This window comes from Chrysemys picta, chromosome 5 (genome assembly GCF_011386835.1).
Source record: "Chrysemys picta bellii isolate R12L10 chromosome 5, ASM1138683v2, whole genome shotgun sequence".
Taxonomy (NCBI): domain Eukaryota; kingdom Metazoa; phylum Chordata; order Testudines; family Emydidae; genus Chrysemys; species Chrysemys picta.
The window spans coordinates 19,674,772-19,693,851 of record NC_088795.1 but is presented as its reverse complement, the minus strand read 5'-3'; the positions used below and the strand labels follow the sequence as shown (position 1 = coordinate 19,693,851).

At 43.9% G+C, this 19,080-nt stretch overlaps 1 protein-coding gene and 1 long non-coding RNA gene across 4 annotated transcripts in view; one reads left to right on the top strand and one right to left on the bottom strand.

The window, feature by feature from the left end:
- LOC112058734 (uncharacterized) overlaps positions 1-19,080 on the top strand; it is a 467,231-nt gene that overhangs the window by 128,885 nt on the left and 319,266 nt on the right. The window lies entirely within an intron of this gene.
- On the bottom strand, positions 2,646-15,894 carry LOC135983493 (uncharacterized). The gene is made up of 3 exons (XM_065595805.1): positions 15,311-15,894; positions 14,096-14,379; positions 2,646-2,798 (listed from the first exon to the last, which is right to left on the bottom strand). Exons 1-3 carry the CDS (start codon positions 15,744-15,746, stop codon positions 2,646-2,648), a joined length of 873 nt encoding a protein of 290 aa, XP_065451877.1. The 5' UTR covers positions 15,747-15,894.

Here is a 19,080-nt window from a genome sequence, read left to right as displayed (position 1 = left end):
ACAAAAGTGCTTGTTGGCAAATTTGACAAATAGCATCACTGGCATATTGTGTGTAAATGCACTGATATCTATGAAGTGCTCAAATGTTATGGGGCTGGAGACTGGATAAGTAGCTAGATAAAAAGATAACACAGCTCTTGGTTCCCACACAAAATGTGAGTCATTTTAACTGAAACATTTGAAGCACCAGGTCAAATCAGATTTCCTTTGTAAACAAGAGCTTCAAGATGTAAAGTACACAGTGGAAAGCAAAGCATTTTTAGGGAGTATTTAGGGAGCTATACTGCGTGTAGTGTGATTTATACTGTTTCTAATGAGGTCAGATGACAGTCCAAATATTTACTTTGTTCAGTATTCAGCCACACCAAATTGTATTTCTCGTTTACTTTGTGTTCTCACACTGGTTTTCTTTGCTCCTAAAGCAGTCTCACATTGCAGTACAAATAAAACCAATGTCCTCTGTCCCATAGCAACATAGATTCTTGCTTAATTTCTCTGTATTACAGAAAGGGCCTTCAGCAAATTGTCCCTGAGATAGGGAATAAAAAAAAAAATCTGGTCTCAAGTACAGATACTCACTCCAGATCAACACAATAACTTGGTGACAAGGAACAGTCAATTTACTGCTGCATGCCTCAGTTTACCCATCTCTTCAAGTGTTATGCAAAAGTGCTTTGCAATGCATAGATGCAAGACACTTGGTAAAAATAAAACAATATAATTCACTAAGTGGAATATTCAGCCTCCTTCTCTGCAGCTATAGAAGGACCTGGGATAGTCAAACTGGTACAGTTGTACAGCTCAAGGGAAGGCATCTTGTGGCTAGCCAGCCCAAAGGTGTGACTGCCTACTGGAGTTCTGCTCCACGTGAACCTCTATATGATAGGTTGCAGGGGGAAAAAATGGATGAAGTAGGCGTGGGTCTTTCTACATCAATCCTCCCATTCCCCCCTGCAAGAGAATATCCCACGTAGGCTAATTCAGTCATTTGGCTGAAACAGGCCCTGTGTAGTGGTTCTGCAGTCACTCCATGGTCTGGGCTGGGAAGATTTCTCACCCTTGCCCTCACTCCATACATCATCTAAAGTCGGCCAAGTTCTGGCAGCTGGGTTTGGGCCTTCGGGTCTTTTACTGTACCATGGAAGTCAAGGGTCCTTTTGCCACTGACTTCAATGGGAGTGGAATCAAACCCTTAATTGCTCAATACTAATCCCCCGAAATGGCCAAATGACTTTGAGCCTCAGTCATACCTCCACTGAAATCGATAGACAGTAGGATTTGGATCAAGCCTATAACTGAAGTAAACACGCAAAATTAAAGCAACTGAATGAAGCCGTAAAAAATTAAAAATACTGTAATGAACATAAACATCAGCAACCAAAAATAAGCATTTTTACAGCCTTTTTAAAGATAATACATCTTAACTCTAAGCAGAAAAGAAAAGAACAATACACCCCCCTTAAGTCAATATAATAGAACTCTTCTATTTCACTAGGAGGGTGGTGAAACACTGGAATGCGTTACCTAGGGAGGTGGTGGAGTCTCCTTCCTTGGAGGTTTTTAAGGCCCGGCTTGACAAAGCCCTGGCTGGGATGATTTAGCTGGGAATTGGTCCTGCTTTGAGCAGGGGACTGGACTAGATGACCTCTTGAGGTCCCTTCCAACTCTGATATTCTATGATTCTATGATTCTATGTCTAACCTTTGGTTTATAGCCTACAGTAGGTAGAGCTTAAGTAGGTGTACCTGGGAACATCTTCAGTGGAGAGTAAGCTACTTTATAAATCTATATGTAATACAAGTAGTATAATACTGATCAAGACAATATTGACACAGAGCACATTTATCATCCTTGGACCACTACCAATTGTAATAGCAAAATTATTGTAGAAGCATATTTGAGGTGGTTTTGTTTTACCCCCTCCCACGCACCCCTGTAATTTATTTATAGTAGTGACGAAAGCTATTCTGCAGTAATTACCATCTGCATCTTAATTTTGTGTGTATATTTGGTTTTCATTTTCCGTCAGGTTTTTGTTTTCTAAAAGCAACTTTTGGCTTGATTCATTAAGCAATTTATGACCATTTACATGCTGTTCCCCAAGTGTTACTTGAAGTAATTTTCCATTTGTGGAAGCAATACCACACCATCTGTGAGTTGTCTGAACACAATTAATTGTGCAGTCCACTGCCTATGGGGAAGGCAGAATCCCTGGTCTTCTTTCATTGGATCTTCAATGAGGTCTTGGTTTGCGAAGTCACAAGCAGCCCACAATTTGAGCCAGCAAATGCTGTTATCCTTTCCGTTGGCCTGTAGCATTGACATGTGGATCTAGAAAGGCTTCCTGGATTTGAGTCTGGAGAGTAGCAGTGAATTGAGGTCTTGGTGTATCAGCAGGTTTGGAGCGGCCAGGATCTCATTGTACTCGCAGTGTCTTGCCTGATGTTGGCTGGCATGACGCCCACCAAAACGGAGAGCCACAGTACTGGCATTGATTTGAGAGAACTGCTACTAATCCCGAGTATGGCATTGATTTCAGAGTCAATGGGGTTGTTGCGGAAACTGTTGCACCAAACTAGCATGCAATACTCTGCTGTTGGCAAGACCTGGGCTTGTACTGATGTTTGAAGTGTTTGTGTATCATATCATTTGCCAAAGCGCTTCTGGCTGATGTTTACCCATCTCTTTATCTTCTTTTTGGAGTTGTCAAGTTGTTGACGATAATTCAGCAACCGATCCAGGGTAACACCCAGGTACTGTGGGTTGTGGTCCTGCAATAGAGGCAGTGATGGTAGCAACTGTGGTAAGATACAAACTATACAACACATCACAGACAACTACCCTGTTCACATTTACAGTGATGGCATAAGGAGGGGGCCATGGTTCACCCCTCCAACAGAGCCTGCAGGGACTCATCACTCAGGCATGGGGCAGCAACTCATGTGAACTGGCTCACCCTGTAAGCAGAGCCTTCAGTGACTCAGCACTCAGGCACGCTGCAGCAGCCTATCCCTTGTAAGGCCTGGGTCAGATGATCCCCAAGCGCAGGTATTTCACTGACCTGCCAGAACTGCAAGTTAATCTGTGCAATAGTAGTACTCAGCTAAGAACCCTCCTGCTGCCTTGCAATGTTACAGGCTCCCTAGACTTCCTGTTCCTGCCTCTGCCTTGCCCTACTCCAACCCTGCTCCAGACCTGTTATTGACTTGCTCCAGTCTTGCACCTGCCACCTGACCGACTGACTCACAGACAGATTTGATCTTTGGGCTGCATCTGGACTCTTACTACGATTCTGATTTAGCTTCTGTCTGGCCTCTGACCTACTGCCTGTGCCCAATCTTGGTTTCAGCGCTTCTCTCGACCTGGTCCCGACTATATTGCTGGCTTTGACCCTTGTATCTGTTCTTCACTATGGCTCTGATCACCAGGCTTGACCACCTCAAACCCAGAGCCTGACACCTGGGGAAATAAAAATTTGTCCTTATCATAAAAAGAAAATTGCAGGGATTTTAATCAGCTTTACTGAGGACAGTAGTATCTGCTTGTGGTTCTCTACCATAAGTGCTATGGGAGGAATCCAACTGGAAAAGTCCACCTGTGAGCCCGTATCCTGAAGGATGAAGGTTTTGCACTTTTGCAAGGCACCTTGGTAGGCAGGGGTTTATTTTGGTTTGGCCACAGGGCTAAACTAACTAACCAACTAGTTGGAAGGAATTTGCTGACAGTATGAAGGAAACTAAGACCATGGCTGCACCTGCTGCCAGAGAGGTAAAATGCTGCTGCAAGCATACATCTCTGCAAAACGGTGTGAAAAGGGTTGCTCTGGTGGTATTACGGGTCTGAGCTGAAGAAGGAAATACTGGTTTTTAAAGAAACCACCCCCAAACAAACCTAGTCTCATGAGATTTCCAGCTCAAATTTGCTGTCCCCAAAGGTTTCCAACAGCTTTGATTAAGCAACTGAACTTCTCTGTGCTTAACCACTCTAAAGCCAAGTGCAGAACTTTTATTTTGTGTGAATCCCATTGGGAGGATGCTTCTATTCTATTCTCCCAGCTCCTTTTTTCACCCTTGTTATTTTATATTTTATTAAGAAATATAGCTCTAATATTCTGTGGAAAGCAGCTCTTATAATAAGTTTCTTTTCCTTTACTAGTCAAATGCCATCCAAATAAAGGTATATGGATGCATAAGGGATGATATAATAGAATGCATAAGGGAAGGTATATGCATAAGGGACGAGCTGGGTCTGAATCCAGCACTACAGTATGTGTTCTATTATTGCACTCCTATTGGTTTTTTTATAGGATTTGTTTCCTCACAGTATGCCTACGCGATGTTTGAATAAAAATGAACTTTTTATGAAGTCAAATACTTTCCCCTCAGCATCTCACTTCAATAACATTTGCAATATATTTTGAACCACGCATGCTTTTGCTCACTAGCAAGAATGCCTGCCCCTCTACCGCTCCTCATTTTTTATTAAGCTAACCATTCATATTTGAAACACAAGGCTGCTAGTTTTTCATATTCAGTTCTGTATGTCCTGGTCTTCTCTCTGCTTTTTTTCCCAACACTGGATGAAAGTGGTGGGAACATAGTCTTTATCAGGTGAAATTCACCAAATGGGGATGGGCCCCCTTTTTTCATTGAGGAACCCAATTGTCTGCTTGTGGATTGAGCAGCTCTTCAGTAAGCTTCCTCGCTCCCTGCGACCTAGGGTCATGGGCATCATGCTAGAGCTATATATGCCATTGTGGATGGGAGCGCTGGGGATAAGCTAGATAAAAAGTCACTGGTTCTGCACCTATAATAATTCAGTGGGTAGGAATTCTTGTATAGTTGCACAAGGAACAATACATTAGGTTGCTGCTGTGGCCTGACCCCATGTTTATAGGTTTAGAGTTCATTCTGCACCCTCCTCTCCACAGTACAGGCGTGTAAAGCCTAATCCAAAGTCCACCAAAGTAAGTGAAGAGACTCACATTGGCTTCAGTGAAATTTGGGTTAGGCTCATCAAACCCATTCTAGTAAAGCTCTTAAACACATGTCTAATCTTAAGCGTGTGAATAGCCCTGCTGCGTTCAGTGGAACTACTCATGTACTTAAAGGTAGGCATGTGCTTAGGTATTTCGTTGGAATAGGGTCTGTAAAATCCAATATTTAGGTTTTATGCATGATTTAAGAATTATGTCCTCTTTTTACTAACCTGAGGCATATTTGTTTCCCATAAGCCACATTAAGGTATAATTAGATGCAGTCTGTGATAAGTAAGCAGTATGCATCACACTATATTCTTTTGTGGTAAGTTTTTAAACACGCCTTCATTGAATAAGCATTCTCAGTTAGCTGCGTGAAAGGAAAGTAGAATTGTCCATACTGGGAAGTTTTATAAATTAGACCCCTAGTGTGAATGTAACATGAAGAGAAAGCACATTAACTAAACTACAGTCCAATACCAGATTAAGATTTCATTTTACAAGTGTGTGAGAGGTTGTTACCAAATTGTAGATTCAAGATAATATAAATTATTTAGATACATGGTAAAAAGGATATATTTTGCAGTCACAAGTGATGGTTATCTTTCATGTTAGAGAAACCACATTTTTGCAGTTATTAAAAGCATGTATGTATCAGAGGGACCTCAACCCTGTAGCAGGGCTGGTGATATGCCAGGGAATGGTGGTCATCCCTGCCTCAGTTTCCCTTAGTTGGTTCATGGATGGGAACCTATCTCTGGCTAGTGTCATCTGTAACTCCTGTCTTCCAGGTGGGTGAGTTGTGTCTCTCCTCTTTCCGGACCCAAACTTCTACTGGCCACTGTAGTGGACCTTTGCTCAATAGTCCCAGGAGTTTGAGCATTTCTCTCAGGGCCTCTCCTAACCCCCTTTCTGGTGCTGCCCCCTTTACGGGTTTTTTCCCCTTTCTTCAACAGGGTAGAAAGTAAAGAAAGTTAAAAAGTGAACACAAAGGTGAAATCTAATATTCCTGTTATTGTTGCCACCCTTGACAGTCACTACCCCCAGCTGTTCAGGGTTGGTAGGGGGACCCAGCCACAGCCCAGGGACCCTGGGTGATGCAATCTGTGACTTGTGTGTTTAACTCTCCTAATGCTTCACTGGGCTGCTTCCTGTCTTGGCTTTGCAGGTCCCTCCTGGCTGGTAAACTTCTCTGAGCAGCTTCCTCTGGTCTGACCCTGTGGGCACCCCCTTCACTGTGGCTCTCTGTCTCTCCAGCAGCCACCTTGCTCCACCTGGGCTTCAGCCTTATATCTCTACTGTTGTTAGCCTGCCCGTAGATTGCAGCTGGGGAGGTGAGTGCTCCCTTATCACACCCTTTAGTGTCCATTCCCTTGTAGGGTCTTTACATCCCATCACAAATGCAAATTGTAATATTCAAGTGAAACATCCAAGGGTGCAAATTTCTGTGTAAATCTACAGTGACTTTCTTGAGGTCAATGGAACTATGTCAGATTTATCTCTGTGTGAAGGAGAACAGAATTTGCCCATTCTATATGAGCATATATAAATGATCTGGAATATGGGGTAAACAGCGAGGTGGCAAAATTTGCAGAGGATGCAAAATTACTCAAGATAGTTAATTCCAAAGCAGCTTTTGAAGAGTTACAAAGGGATGCCACTAAACTGGGTGACTGGGCATCAAAATGGCAAATGAAATTCAGTGTTGATAAATGCAAAAAATGCATATTGGAAAACATAATCCATAAGAACATAAGAATGATCATACTTGGTCAGACCAAAGGTCCATCTAGCCCAGTATCCTGTCTTCTGACAGTAGCCAATGCCAGGTGTCCAGAGGGAGTGAACAGAACAGGTAATCAAGTGATCCATCCCCTGTCGCCCATTCTCAGCTTCTGGCAATCAGAGGCTAGAGACACCATCCCTGCCCATGCTGGCTAATCCACGAATTTATCTAGTTCTTTTTTTTGAACCCTGTTATAGTCATGGCCTTCACAACATCCTCTGACAAAGAGATCCACAGGCCCCAACTATACATGCAAAATGATGAGGTCTAAATTAGATATTACCACTCAAGAAAGAGGTCTTGGAGTCATTGTGGATAGTTCTCTGAAAACATCCTCTCAATGTGGCAGTCAAAAAATCTAACAATGTTAGGAATCATTAGGAAAAGGTTAGATAATAAGAAAGAAAATATCACAGTGCTACTATATAAATCCCTGGTAAGCCCACACCTTAAATACTGCATGCAGTTCTGGTCACCCCATCATAAAAAAAGATATATTAGAATTGGAAAAGATACAGGGAAGGGCAACAAAAATGATTGAGTATGGAACAGCGTCTGTATGAGGAGTGATTAAAAAGACTGGGACTTTTTAGTTTGGAAAAGAGATGCCTAAGGGGGATATAATAGAGGTCTATAAAATCATGAATGGTGTGGAGAAAGTGAATCAGGTAGCAAGTTTAAAACAAACATAAGGAAGTACTTCTTGACACAACACAGTCAACCTGTGGAACTCATTGCCAGGGAATGTTGTGAAGGCCAAAACTATATTGGGGTTCACAGATAAGGTCATGGAAGATAGGTCCATCAGTGGCTACTAGCCAAGATGATCAGGGATGCAACCCCATGCTCTGGGTAATCCCTAGTCCCTGCTTGCAGTGGATGACCAGGGATGGATCGCATGATAATTGCCCTGTTCTGTTCATTCCCTGTGAAGCACCTAGCATTGGCCCCTGTCGGAAGATAGGATACTGGGCTAGATAGAAAATTGGTCTGACTCAGTGTGTCTATTCGTGTGTGTGTGTGTGTGTGTGTGTGTGTGTGTGTGTGTGTGTGTGTGTGTGTGTGTGTGTGTAAAATATATACAGTGATTTTGCTGCATCACAGGATGCTATAATGCAAGCAGTCCCCTCACATTTACTTTCAGGTACTTCTCCCTGGAATGCACATACAGCAAACCTTCTCCTTCCCACACTTCCATGGAAGAAGACAACTACCCTCCTACTTTTTGTATACTCTTCTCTGCCAGAATAGGCAGAAACCCACCCTTAGAACTGTTCCTGAATTCTGTTGGGTTGTGCTGGGACTTGTGACTACTAGATGGGAGATGTTGCTAAGTCTCAAGGGAAGACATTTTTCTTTTCTGATCATTGATCCAGGACCAATGTTTAGAAAAGTTTACTGGCCCTGACCGCATCTGTGCTGCTCTGTCAGTGTTTCTGTCTTGTAAAGCCACAAAATCTTACCCTTAAAACTGAGATCATCTAATCTAGTCCATTTCTTCTTTAAAATATGTATCTTATTATCAAACTGTAATTGTTAAGTTTATTTTTGTAATGTTCATCTAGAAAATATAATTGCCTACCTCCCGCCCCCCGGGCAAAATCTGAAAGGTAGATTGAGTTCCAATGCAGCTACAAACATCACAATCAGTTCCTATAATGTCAGTGGTTCTGTGAGTGCATTCAGCACCTACCTGTTCTGTCCTGGTTTGTAGGGTAGATTTTTACCTTTTCATACCCTTTGAACTGTACTCGGGGCTACTCAGGGAGACCAGGAGTTTAAAAAGCCCGCTCCTAAGCAGGGCCGGCTCCAGGCACCAGCGTAGCAAGCAGGTGCCTGGGGCAGCCTATGAAGAGGGGGGCGGCACCTCCGGCCGTTCGGCGGCAATTTGGCGGCGGGGCCGTCACTCCCTCTTGGAGCGAAGGACCTGCTGCCAAATTGCCGCCGTAGAATGAAGCGGCGGTAGAGCAAAATCACTAGAGACGGCCCTGCTCCTAAGCGACCAGAGGACCTAGCGAACAGGAGCGGCTAACAGGAGTTTTGCAAGGGAGTTCTCCAGGGGGAGTGTGAGCAGGGGCTAGAACTCAACATTCTTTAAATTTAAAAGCCAAAAACACCCCCTTGATATAAACAGAACAACAACAAAGAAACCAGCTGCAGGAGTAAAAAGATAATGCAGGCAGAAGTGGGGGGTACATAGTTTATTGCAACCAATGCAGCATGTATGATTACTTCCCTATGGGCAGGTGGCGTATGTGTGCATTCAGTGCAAGGCGCTCCTGGCCCTCAGAGACCATGTATGGGCTTTGGAGACCAGGGCGGCTGAACTGGAGGAGCTGAGGGAGACAGAGAGGCACATAAATGAGACTTTCCAGGACACAGTAGAACGGTCCCACCCCTGGTCTGACAACCTCATGCTGTTGAGGAGGATGAAAGTCCCCAGGAAGGAGAGCATCTAAATAGAGCAGAGGGAAACAATCCCATAGTTGGGACCCTCCTTCCAGATGATATTGTGGTATCCTCTTGCACTGAGGATACCTCTCTTGGGGAGGGAACTCCAGCTATTAGAAAGAAACAGGTATTAGTAATGCATGATTCCATCATTAGAAACATATATAGCTGGGTTTGCAATGACCGGGAGAACCGCATAGTGACTTGCCTGCCTGGTGCAAAGGTTGCGGCTCTCATGAGACATCTAGATAGACTTATGTTTAGTGCTGGGGAGGAGCCGGTGGTTGTGGTACATGTAGGTACCAATGACATAGGGAAGGATAAGAGAGAGGTCCTGGAGGCCAAATTTAGGTTGCTAGATAAGAGATTGAAGTCCAGGACCGCCATGGTAGCATTCTCTGAGATGATCCCAGTTCCACGCACAGGGCCAGTTAGACAGGCAGAACTGCAGAGTCTCAATGCATGGATGAGATGATGCTTGGGAAAGAGAAGGCTAAGGGGAGATATGATTGAGGTCTATAAAATCATGACTGGTGTAGAGAAAGTAGATAAGGAAGTGTTGTTTACTACTTCTCATAACACAAGAACTAGGGATCACCAAATGAAGTTAACAGGCAGTAGACTTAAAACAAATAAAAGGAAGTATTTCTTCACACAACACACAGTCAACCTGTGGAACTCCTTGCCAGAGGATTTTGTGAAGGCCAAGACCATAACAGGGTTCAAAAAAGAACTAGATAAATTCATGGAGGATAGGTCCATCAATGACTATTAGCCAGGATGGGCAGGAATGGTGTTCCTAGCCTCTGTTTGCCAGAAGCTGGGAATGAGTGACAGGGGATGGATCACTTGATGATTACCTGTTCTGTTCATTCTCTCTGGGGCACCTGGCACTGGCCACTGTCGGAAGACAGGATACTGTGTTAGATGGACCTTTGGTGTGACCCAGTAGGGCCATTCTTATGTACCAGCATATAGTGCTATTACTTGGGCTTTACTTTACTTAAGGTGAAATCCTGACCCCATTGAAGTCAATGGGAAAGTTTCCATTGACTTCAGTGGGGCCCAGATTTCACTATTCGACTACCCAGATATTACAGTGCTCAGATACTATGGGTGATGGGAGCTATGGGGCAGAAAGTGGTACTTGAAGTTGAACACCAAGTAATTTTACCCCAAAATTACTAAAACTTACAGTCTAAAGAAACAAGAAATGGCAGGCCAGATCTTAATAATTGTCTGTCTTAATGCCAATTCAGGGATGTGACTCCCACTATTTGAATCACATGAGTTTTTTTGGCCAATCATTAAAGGACACTATGATTGAAGAACAGCAAAATAATCACACTTATCAATTATGACTATTTTATTATTAAATAAATTAATTAAAAGAGGACACAGACAACAAACAGTGGTTACTTCAGTTACAGTTTCTCTGGATATCTTTCTGAGGAGTGCTTTTGAAGGACATTACACCTTTGAGAGTGGGCCTGACTCTATTGCTGGCACACTTCTAGAGGTAAATCAACACCAAGTTACACTAGACTCCCAAATTAGTGGTGAGTTCTGTGAAACAATGAAAAAAATTATAGGTGAATAAAAGAACTTCCTCCGAGGGATTAATGAATCCTGTTTGGTTTGTTATGGATAAACTAAACATTTTAGTAAAATGCAATGATGAGTAGTCTGAAATAAGTCCCATGAAACCAAATAAAGTCTTCAGATCAGTTACATAAAAGGAGCCATTAAAGGAGTTGTCTTCAGACAGGCAAACCAATGAGTATTAAGAATCATAAATTCAAATTAAATGCCACTATTTCTCTCTGTTTACCAATGTTGGCTTATGTCTCTTTTTCAGGAATACACCATCTAACAATCAGGGTTTAACAGGAGAAGCTGTCAATGTCTTAAATTACAATAGCATTTCAATATCCCATTAAAATCTTTGCAAGAAAAAATTAAAACAAATTCCTTGCCAGTGCTTTGACAAGTTTCATCTCACACCTGATGCTGAAGAAACAGTGTTTAATTGGAATGTTGCTTCTTGATGTTGCTCTGTGGCAGCTTTCTTCTTAGCCATCTTGCTTAGGGTATGTCTACACTACGAAATTGGGTTGAATTTATAGAAGTTGGTTTTATAGAAATCGGTTGTATACAGCCGACTGTGTGTGTCCCCACATAAAATGCTCTAAGTGCATTAAGTCGGCGGACCGCATCCACAGTACCGAGGCTAGCATCGACTTCCGGAGCATTGCACTATGGGTAGCTATCCCACAGTTCCCACAGTCTCTGCTGCCCATTGGAATTCTGGGTTGAGATCTCAATGCCTGAATGATGCAAAACAGTGTCGCGGGGGGTTCTGGGTACATGTCGTCAGGCCCCTCCCCCTCCGTCAGAGCAACGGTAGACAATCGATTCGCACCTTTTTACCTGGGTTACCTGTGCAGACAACATACCATGCCAAGCATGGAGCCCACTCAGCTCACTGTCACCATATGTCATCTGGGTGCCGGCAGACATGGTACTGCATTGCTATACAGCAGCAGCTAACTAATTGCCTTTTGGTGCAGTATGACTGGTAGCCTTCAGGTGCTGGCAGACGTGGGGTTGCTACACAGCAGCAGCCCCTTGCCTTTCGGCAGTAGATGGTGTATTAAGACTGATATCCATCGTCGTCATATTGCAGTTCAATCATGGGCACCTGGGCAGACATGCTCAGTCCTATCGAACCATCTTGATGATGATGGCTATCAGTCTTAGTACACTATTTTCTGTCAAGTGCCCAGTATTTTCTGCCAAGCACCCAGAAGATGCCGAGGACTATCAGTCATGCTGCACCGTCGGCTGCCAGCTTAAGATGTAAAAAATAGATTTGTTCTGTATTCATTTGCTTCCCTCTCCCTCCGTGAAATCAACGGCCTGGTAAACTCAGGGTTTTGAGTTCAATCTTTGGGGGGGCCATTCTGTGTGACAGTTGTTTGTGTTTCTCCCTGATGCACAGCCACCTTTGTTGATTTTAATCCCCTGTACGCCATGTCGTCACTCGCCCCTCTCTCCCTCCCTCCCTCCGTCCGTCAGATACTAGTTTCGCACCTTTTTTCAGACCAGACGCCATAGCACTGGGATCATGGAGCCTGCTCAGATCACCGTGGCAATTATGAGCACTATGAACACCACGCGCATTGTCCTGGAGTATATGCAGAGCCAGGACATGCCAAAGCAAAACCAGGACCAGCCGAGGAGGCGATTGCAGCATGGCGACGAGAGTGATGAGGAAATTGACATGGACATAGACCTCTCACAAGGCACAGGCCCCAGCAATGTGCAAATCATGGTGTTACTGGGGCAGGTTCATGCCGTGGAACGCCGATTCTGGGCCCGGGAAAGAAGCACAGACTGGTGGGACCGCATCGTGTTGCAGGTGTGGGACGATTCCCAGTGGCTGCAAAACTTTCGCATGCGTAAGGGCACTTTCATGGAACTTTGTGACTTGCTGTCCCCTGCCCTGAAGCACCAGAATACCAAGATGAGAGCAGCCCTCACAGTTGAGAAGCGAGTGGCGATAGCCCTGTGGAAGCTTGAAACGCCAGACAGGTACCGGTCAGTCGGGAATCAATTTGGAGTGGGCAAATCTACTGTGGGGGCTGCTGTGATCCAAGTTGCCAGGGCAATCAAAGACCTGCTGATATCAAGGGTAGTGACTCTGGGAAACGTGCAGGCCATAGTGGATGGCTTTGCTGAAATGGGATTCCCAAACTGTGGTGGGGCGATAGACAGAACCCATATCCCTATCTTATCACCAGAGCACCATACCACCGACTAAGTAAACCGCAAGGGGTACTTTTCAATGCTGCTGCAAGCCCTGGTGGATCACAAGGGACGTTTCACCAACATCAACGTGGGATGGCCGGGAAAGGTACATGATGCTCGCGTCTTCAGGCACTCTGGTCTGTTTCGAAAGCTGGAGGAAGGGACTTTCTTCCCAGACCAGAAACTAACCGTTGGGCATGTTGAAATGCCTATCGTGATCCTTGGGGACCCAGCCTACCCCTTAATGCCATGGCTCACGAAGCCGTACACAGGCAGCCTGGCCAGTAGTCAGGACCTGTTCAACTACAGGCTGAGCAAGTGCTGAATGGTGGTGGAATGTGCATTTGGATGTTTAAAAGTGTGCTGGCGCAGCTTACTGACTCACTCAGACCTCAGCGAAAAGAATATCCCCATTGTTATTGCTGCTTGCTATGCGCTCCACAATATCTGTGAGAGTAAGGGGGAGACATTTATGGCAGGGTAGGAGGTTGGGGCAAATCGCCTGCCGCTGATTATGCGCAGCCAGACACCAGGACGGTTAGAAGAGCACAGCAGGGCGCGGTGCGCATCAGAGAAGCTTTGAAAACGAGTTTTGTGACTGGCCAGGCTACAGTGTGAAACTTCTGTTTGTTTCTCCTTGATGAACCCTCCGCCCCCCCCCCACCCGGTTCACTCTACTTCCCTGTAAACCAACCACGCCACCCTCCCCTTCCCCCCTCGAGCACCGCTTTCAGAGGCAATAAAGTCATTGTTACTTCACACTCGTGCATTCTTTATTAATTCATCTCACAACTAGGGGGATAATTGCCAAGGTAGCCTGAGATGGGTGGGGGAGGAGGGAAGGAAAAGGACACACTGCCATTTAAAACTTTAACTCTTATTGAAGGCCAGCCTTCCGATGCTCGGGCAATCATCTGGGGTGGAGTGACTGGGTGGCCGGAGGCCCCCCCACCGTGTTCTTGGGCATCTGGGTGAGGAGTCTATGGAACTTGGGGAGGAGGGCTGTTGGTTACACAGGGGCTGTAGCGGTGGTCTCTGCTCCTGCTGCCTTTCCTGCAGCTCAACCATACTCTGGAGCATATCAGTTTGATGTCTAGCAGCCTTTTGTCTGCAAGCTGATGCCACCTATCATCTTCAGCCCGCCACTTGCTCTGTTCATCCCGCGATTCAGCCCGCCACCTCTCCTCTCGTTCATATTGTGCTTTTCTGTAGTCTGACATTGACTGCCTCCACGCATTCTGCTGTGCTCTGTCAGCGTGGGAGGACACCTGGAGCTCCGTGAACATATCATCCCATGTCCTCCGTTTTCTCTTTCTAATCTTCACTAGCCTCTGTGAAGGAGAAACATTTGCAGCTGGTGGAGGAGAAGGGAGAGGTGGTTAAAAAAGACATTTTAGAGAACAATGGGTACACTCTTTCACGTTAAATTTTGCTGTTCACATTACACAGCAGATGTGCTTTCGTTACAAGGTCGCATTTTTCCTCTTATATTGAGGGCCTGCCAGTTTGGTGTGAGAGATCACTCACGCAGTGCCAGGCAACAGATTTCGGCTTGCAGGTAGCCATGGTATGCCACAGTCTTTTGGCTTTTTTAACCTTCTTAACATGTGGGAATGGTTTCAAACAGTAGCGCCCTCATTTCCCATACCAAGCACCCGTTGGGTTGGCCATTTAAAATGGGTTTGCAATGTAAAAGGAGTGGCTGCGGTTTCCGGGTTAACATGAAGCACAAACCCAACAAACACCCCTCCCCCCCACACACCCAATTCTCTGGGATGGTCACTTCACCCCTCCCCCCCACCGTGTGGCTAATAGCGGGGAACATTTCTGTTCAGCAGAGCAGGAACGGGCACCTCTGAATGTCCCCTTAATAAAATTGCCCCATTTCAACCAGGTGACCGTGAATGATATCACTCTCCTGAGGATAACAAAGAGTGATAAGGAATGGATGTTGTCTGCATGCCAGCAAACACCGGGACCATACGCTGCCATGCTGTGTTATGCAATGATTCCAGACTACATGCTACTGGCCTGGCGTGGTAAAGTGTCTTACCATGGCGTACGGGATAAGGCAGCCCTCCCCAGAAACCTTTTGCAACGGCTTTGGGAGTACACGAAGGAGAGCTTTCTGGAGATGTCCCTGGAGGATTTCCGCTCCATCCCCATACACGTTAACAGACTTTTCCACTAGCTGTACTGACCGCAATTGCCAGGGCAAATTAATCATTAATCATTAAACACGCTTGCTTTTAAACCATGTGTAATATTTACAAAGGTACACTCACCAGAGGTCCCCTGTGTGCCCTCAGGGTCTGGGAGCATGCCTTGGGTGAGTTCGGGGGTTACTGGTTCCAGGTCCAGGGTGATAAACATATCCTGGCTGTTGGGGAAACTGGTTTCTCCGCTTCCTTGCTGCTGTGAGCTATCTACATTATCTTCATCCTCATCTTCCTCGTACCCCGAACCCACTTCCCTGCGTGTTTCTCCATTGAAGGAGTCAAAGCACACGGTTGGGGTAGTGGTGGCTGCACCCCCTAGCATGGCATGCAGCTCCGTGTAGAAGCAGCATGTTTGCGACTCTGCCCCGGACCTTCCGTTTGCCTCTCTGGCTTTGCGGTAGGCTTGCCTTAGCTCCTTAATTTTCACGCGGCACTTCTGTGCGTCCCTGTTATGGCCTCTGTCCTTCATGGCCTTTGAGACCTTTTCTAATATTTTTGCCATTTCGTTTACTGCTACGGAGTTCAGCTAGCACTGATTCATCTCCCCATATGGCGAGCAGATCCCATACCTCCCGTTCAGTCCATGATGGAGCTCTTTTGCGATCCTGGGACTCCATCACGGTTACCTGTGCTGATGAGCTCTGCATGGTCACCTGTGCTCTCCACGCTGGGCAAACAGGAAATGAAATTCAAACGTTCGTGGGGCTTTTCCTGTCTACCTGGTCAGTGCATCTGAGTTGAGAGCGCTGTCCAGAGCGGTCACAATGAAGCACTGTGGGATAACTCCTGGAGGCCAATAACGTCAAATTCCATTCACACTACCACAATTCCGACCTGCTAAGGCCGATTTTATCGCTAATCCCCTTGTCGAAGGTGGAGTAAAGAAACCGGTTTAAAGGGTCCTTTAAGTCGAAAAAAGGGACTTAGCCGTGAGAATGTGTCCAGGCTTAATTCGATTTAATGCCACTAAATTCGACCTAAACTCATAGTGTAGACCAGGCCTTAGAGAGACGGGATGAGCAGAGATGAGAGATAGCGATGAGACTGTTGCCTGGAGTTCTTAGCAGAGAGTGCTGCTAAATTGTTTTCTCAATTCAGAGAGAGGCATTATACCCATCTCTTTCCTCTAATTTCACAGAAGAAGGACAACACACATTCAAGTTTTGCTTGGATAGAAAATGTAACTGCTGTCTTCCTTTCATTGGCTCAGTGACTTTGTGGGTTTGTCTGTAGTAATATTTTCAAGCTCATAAATATGTTAATACACATACAGCATACTTCTAATCGCCTTTGTTCTTGTGGCAGGAAATTCTCAAAGCATCTTTAAAGTTAGAGTTTTAACTTTTTTTCTTCTATTCAATCCATTATTTGAGACATATTTTGAGTTTTTCTAGCATTTAGGAGGAGTTGCAATTTTGCTTCAAATAAGTCGAAAAATCCTTATGTTAGTTATAAAAGTTTTCCAGTTCTCAAAATATTCTTTATTTAACTTAATTCTTAAAGAGGGGCTTTACATTTAAAATAGCCATTGTTAGAGAGGTAGCGCTTGAGTTTGTTCATGGAGATGCTTAAACATTGCCCAACAACTACTATTTCCCCAATGAATATAAAGACTCTATACTCAGATCACTTCTTACAATAGCAGCCATTTATAGCAAGGTCTTAGGACCCCATAGTGATACATAAAACAACATACCACTTATATAGCAATGCTATTAGGAAGGTATTACATTCAAAGTTTACATTTAAATGCAAAACATTTGCAAATGTACATCTCAAGAGGCTCATGCTATTTTAAGCATTTATAGAATTACGAAGTATTCACCTTTAAGCAGGAATGTGAATTTAGAAGTTACAGTGATTTTCTACAGAATATTCCCCAACTGTAAGTATTCAGAGTGCTTCTAAAAGGAATTATTTTCAATATTTCTATAATTTATGGGGGGTTTAAAACTGAAGCTTTCTTCTTGCAAAGGAGGGTAAAGAAAAGCCAATTTTTATACCTTAGTTTTATGGCTCTGGTAATATCTCATATGCATCATTCCTTTTTGCATCCTTGTGTTCTTTTAAAAGCAGGAATTCTCCTAAACTATAAATATTTTATAAAGTCTATTCTTTGAGATAAAATCTTATAATCTTAACACAAGACTGCTGTGTCATGCTTTTTGAGAAAACAATTGGTTGGCTATGATCTGCCATTTATAACATTCACAATTTGCAGTTAAAACTTCTATTAAATATTATAAATCACAAAAACCAATGTTTTATATGCATTTCCTAAAATATAGCACAAAAGAAAATAGTATAGAAAATTAAAGCAAGATAGAAGTCATAAAAGTTGCTTTTTAGAGTCCGTATTAACACACTTGGGTGTTATCTGCTTTGACACTTGAGGCTTGTCTTCGGCTGACAAGGAGAGGCCTCTTGCATAAGTGCAGGAACTAGAGGTGCTGCCGCACCCCCTGGTTTGAAGTAGTAACAACAACCCAAATACATGGTTTCTGCTTACTGCACCCCGGTATAAAAATTGTTTCAGCACCAGTAGCCTCCTGGGATTTCTTTAATAAGCCTGAACATTTCATTTAATAAAATAAGCATCCAAAAACATAAGCATGTGTTGTTATAGTCTTCAAGCATTGTGGGTATAAAAGTAATTTTAGAGGTCTCTTAAAACTGAGTAGATGGGCAGCCAAATTTGTAATAACCTACCATCAGAGTAAACTATAATAATTTTGTTAATACCCATTTTTGCATCCATACTGAGGTCTATTCTCTCCAGAACCAAGTAAGTACCTACAAAGATAGATATATAGACACACTGAATGAGGCCAGGTGCACTTATTGAACACCTGGGAAGTGTGTGTGTATGTTCGGTTACTTATGCTTGGACATAAGGAGACTTGTGCTAATCTCTGAGCTCCTGTGTGTCTCGCCTTTATTACATGGAGTCAGGAGAAAATGTAATTTTTGGGGAAAAAAAGGAGTAAATGAATCCACTTGAATCAGTCTACCTAGAAGGGAAGCTACTAGATAACTAGAAGGCGGTACAGTATCACAGGTTTTTCCTAGAAGCAAGTGGTATTTCTGAGAGTCTCTCCACACTGCTAGGTCCTTTTCTTGTGATTAGACAAGAGCATTTGCTACTTCCTCCATTTTCAAAATGGCTTCCCTAGTCCTTGATTTCATGGTTTTTTCCCCCCCAGGCAAATTTTACTGATATTTCTGTGCAACAATTCATTGAGGTCAAGCACAGCCAGAAGTTCTGGATTGCGAGATGGAGCTCTGCTGCTGTTGCCTGTGTTAGGACTGTCCCCTAGAAACTGTGTGGGACCAAAATGCATATTTTCAGCAGCTGCAACCTCCCTTGTTTACATCTACCTATGCTGTAAGTACCTTGTTTGTTCATATGTACTGATGATCAGCCCAGGTAGTTACTAATGGGACACTGCACCGTAAGTCTGAATTTGACCCCAGGAGTGAAAGGGGAAAAAAAAGTAGTTTTGATGTAAAGTATATGCATGTGCTTTGTGGTGGTGAAAAAGCTTTCTCTCACAGACACACGCATAATTAGATCTTCATTTTCTTATGTGCAGTGTTATCACAGCATGAAATTGTTTTATTGAACCGTCTCACTTACTTTAGTTTTAAAACAAGTTTGCTAATCAATACATTTTATTATGGTAGTTGATTCACATAAGATGAACCTCAAAACAAAAATCCTGATCTAACATTTTTAAGCGATAAATGCTTATACTTGTAAGACTCCAAAAAATTGTATACCAAACTAGGTGATTCAAAGCTTACTGAAGTCAATGGGAGTCTTTCCCTCTACTTCA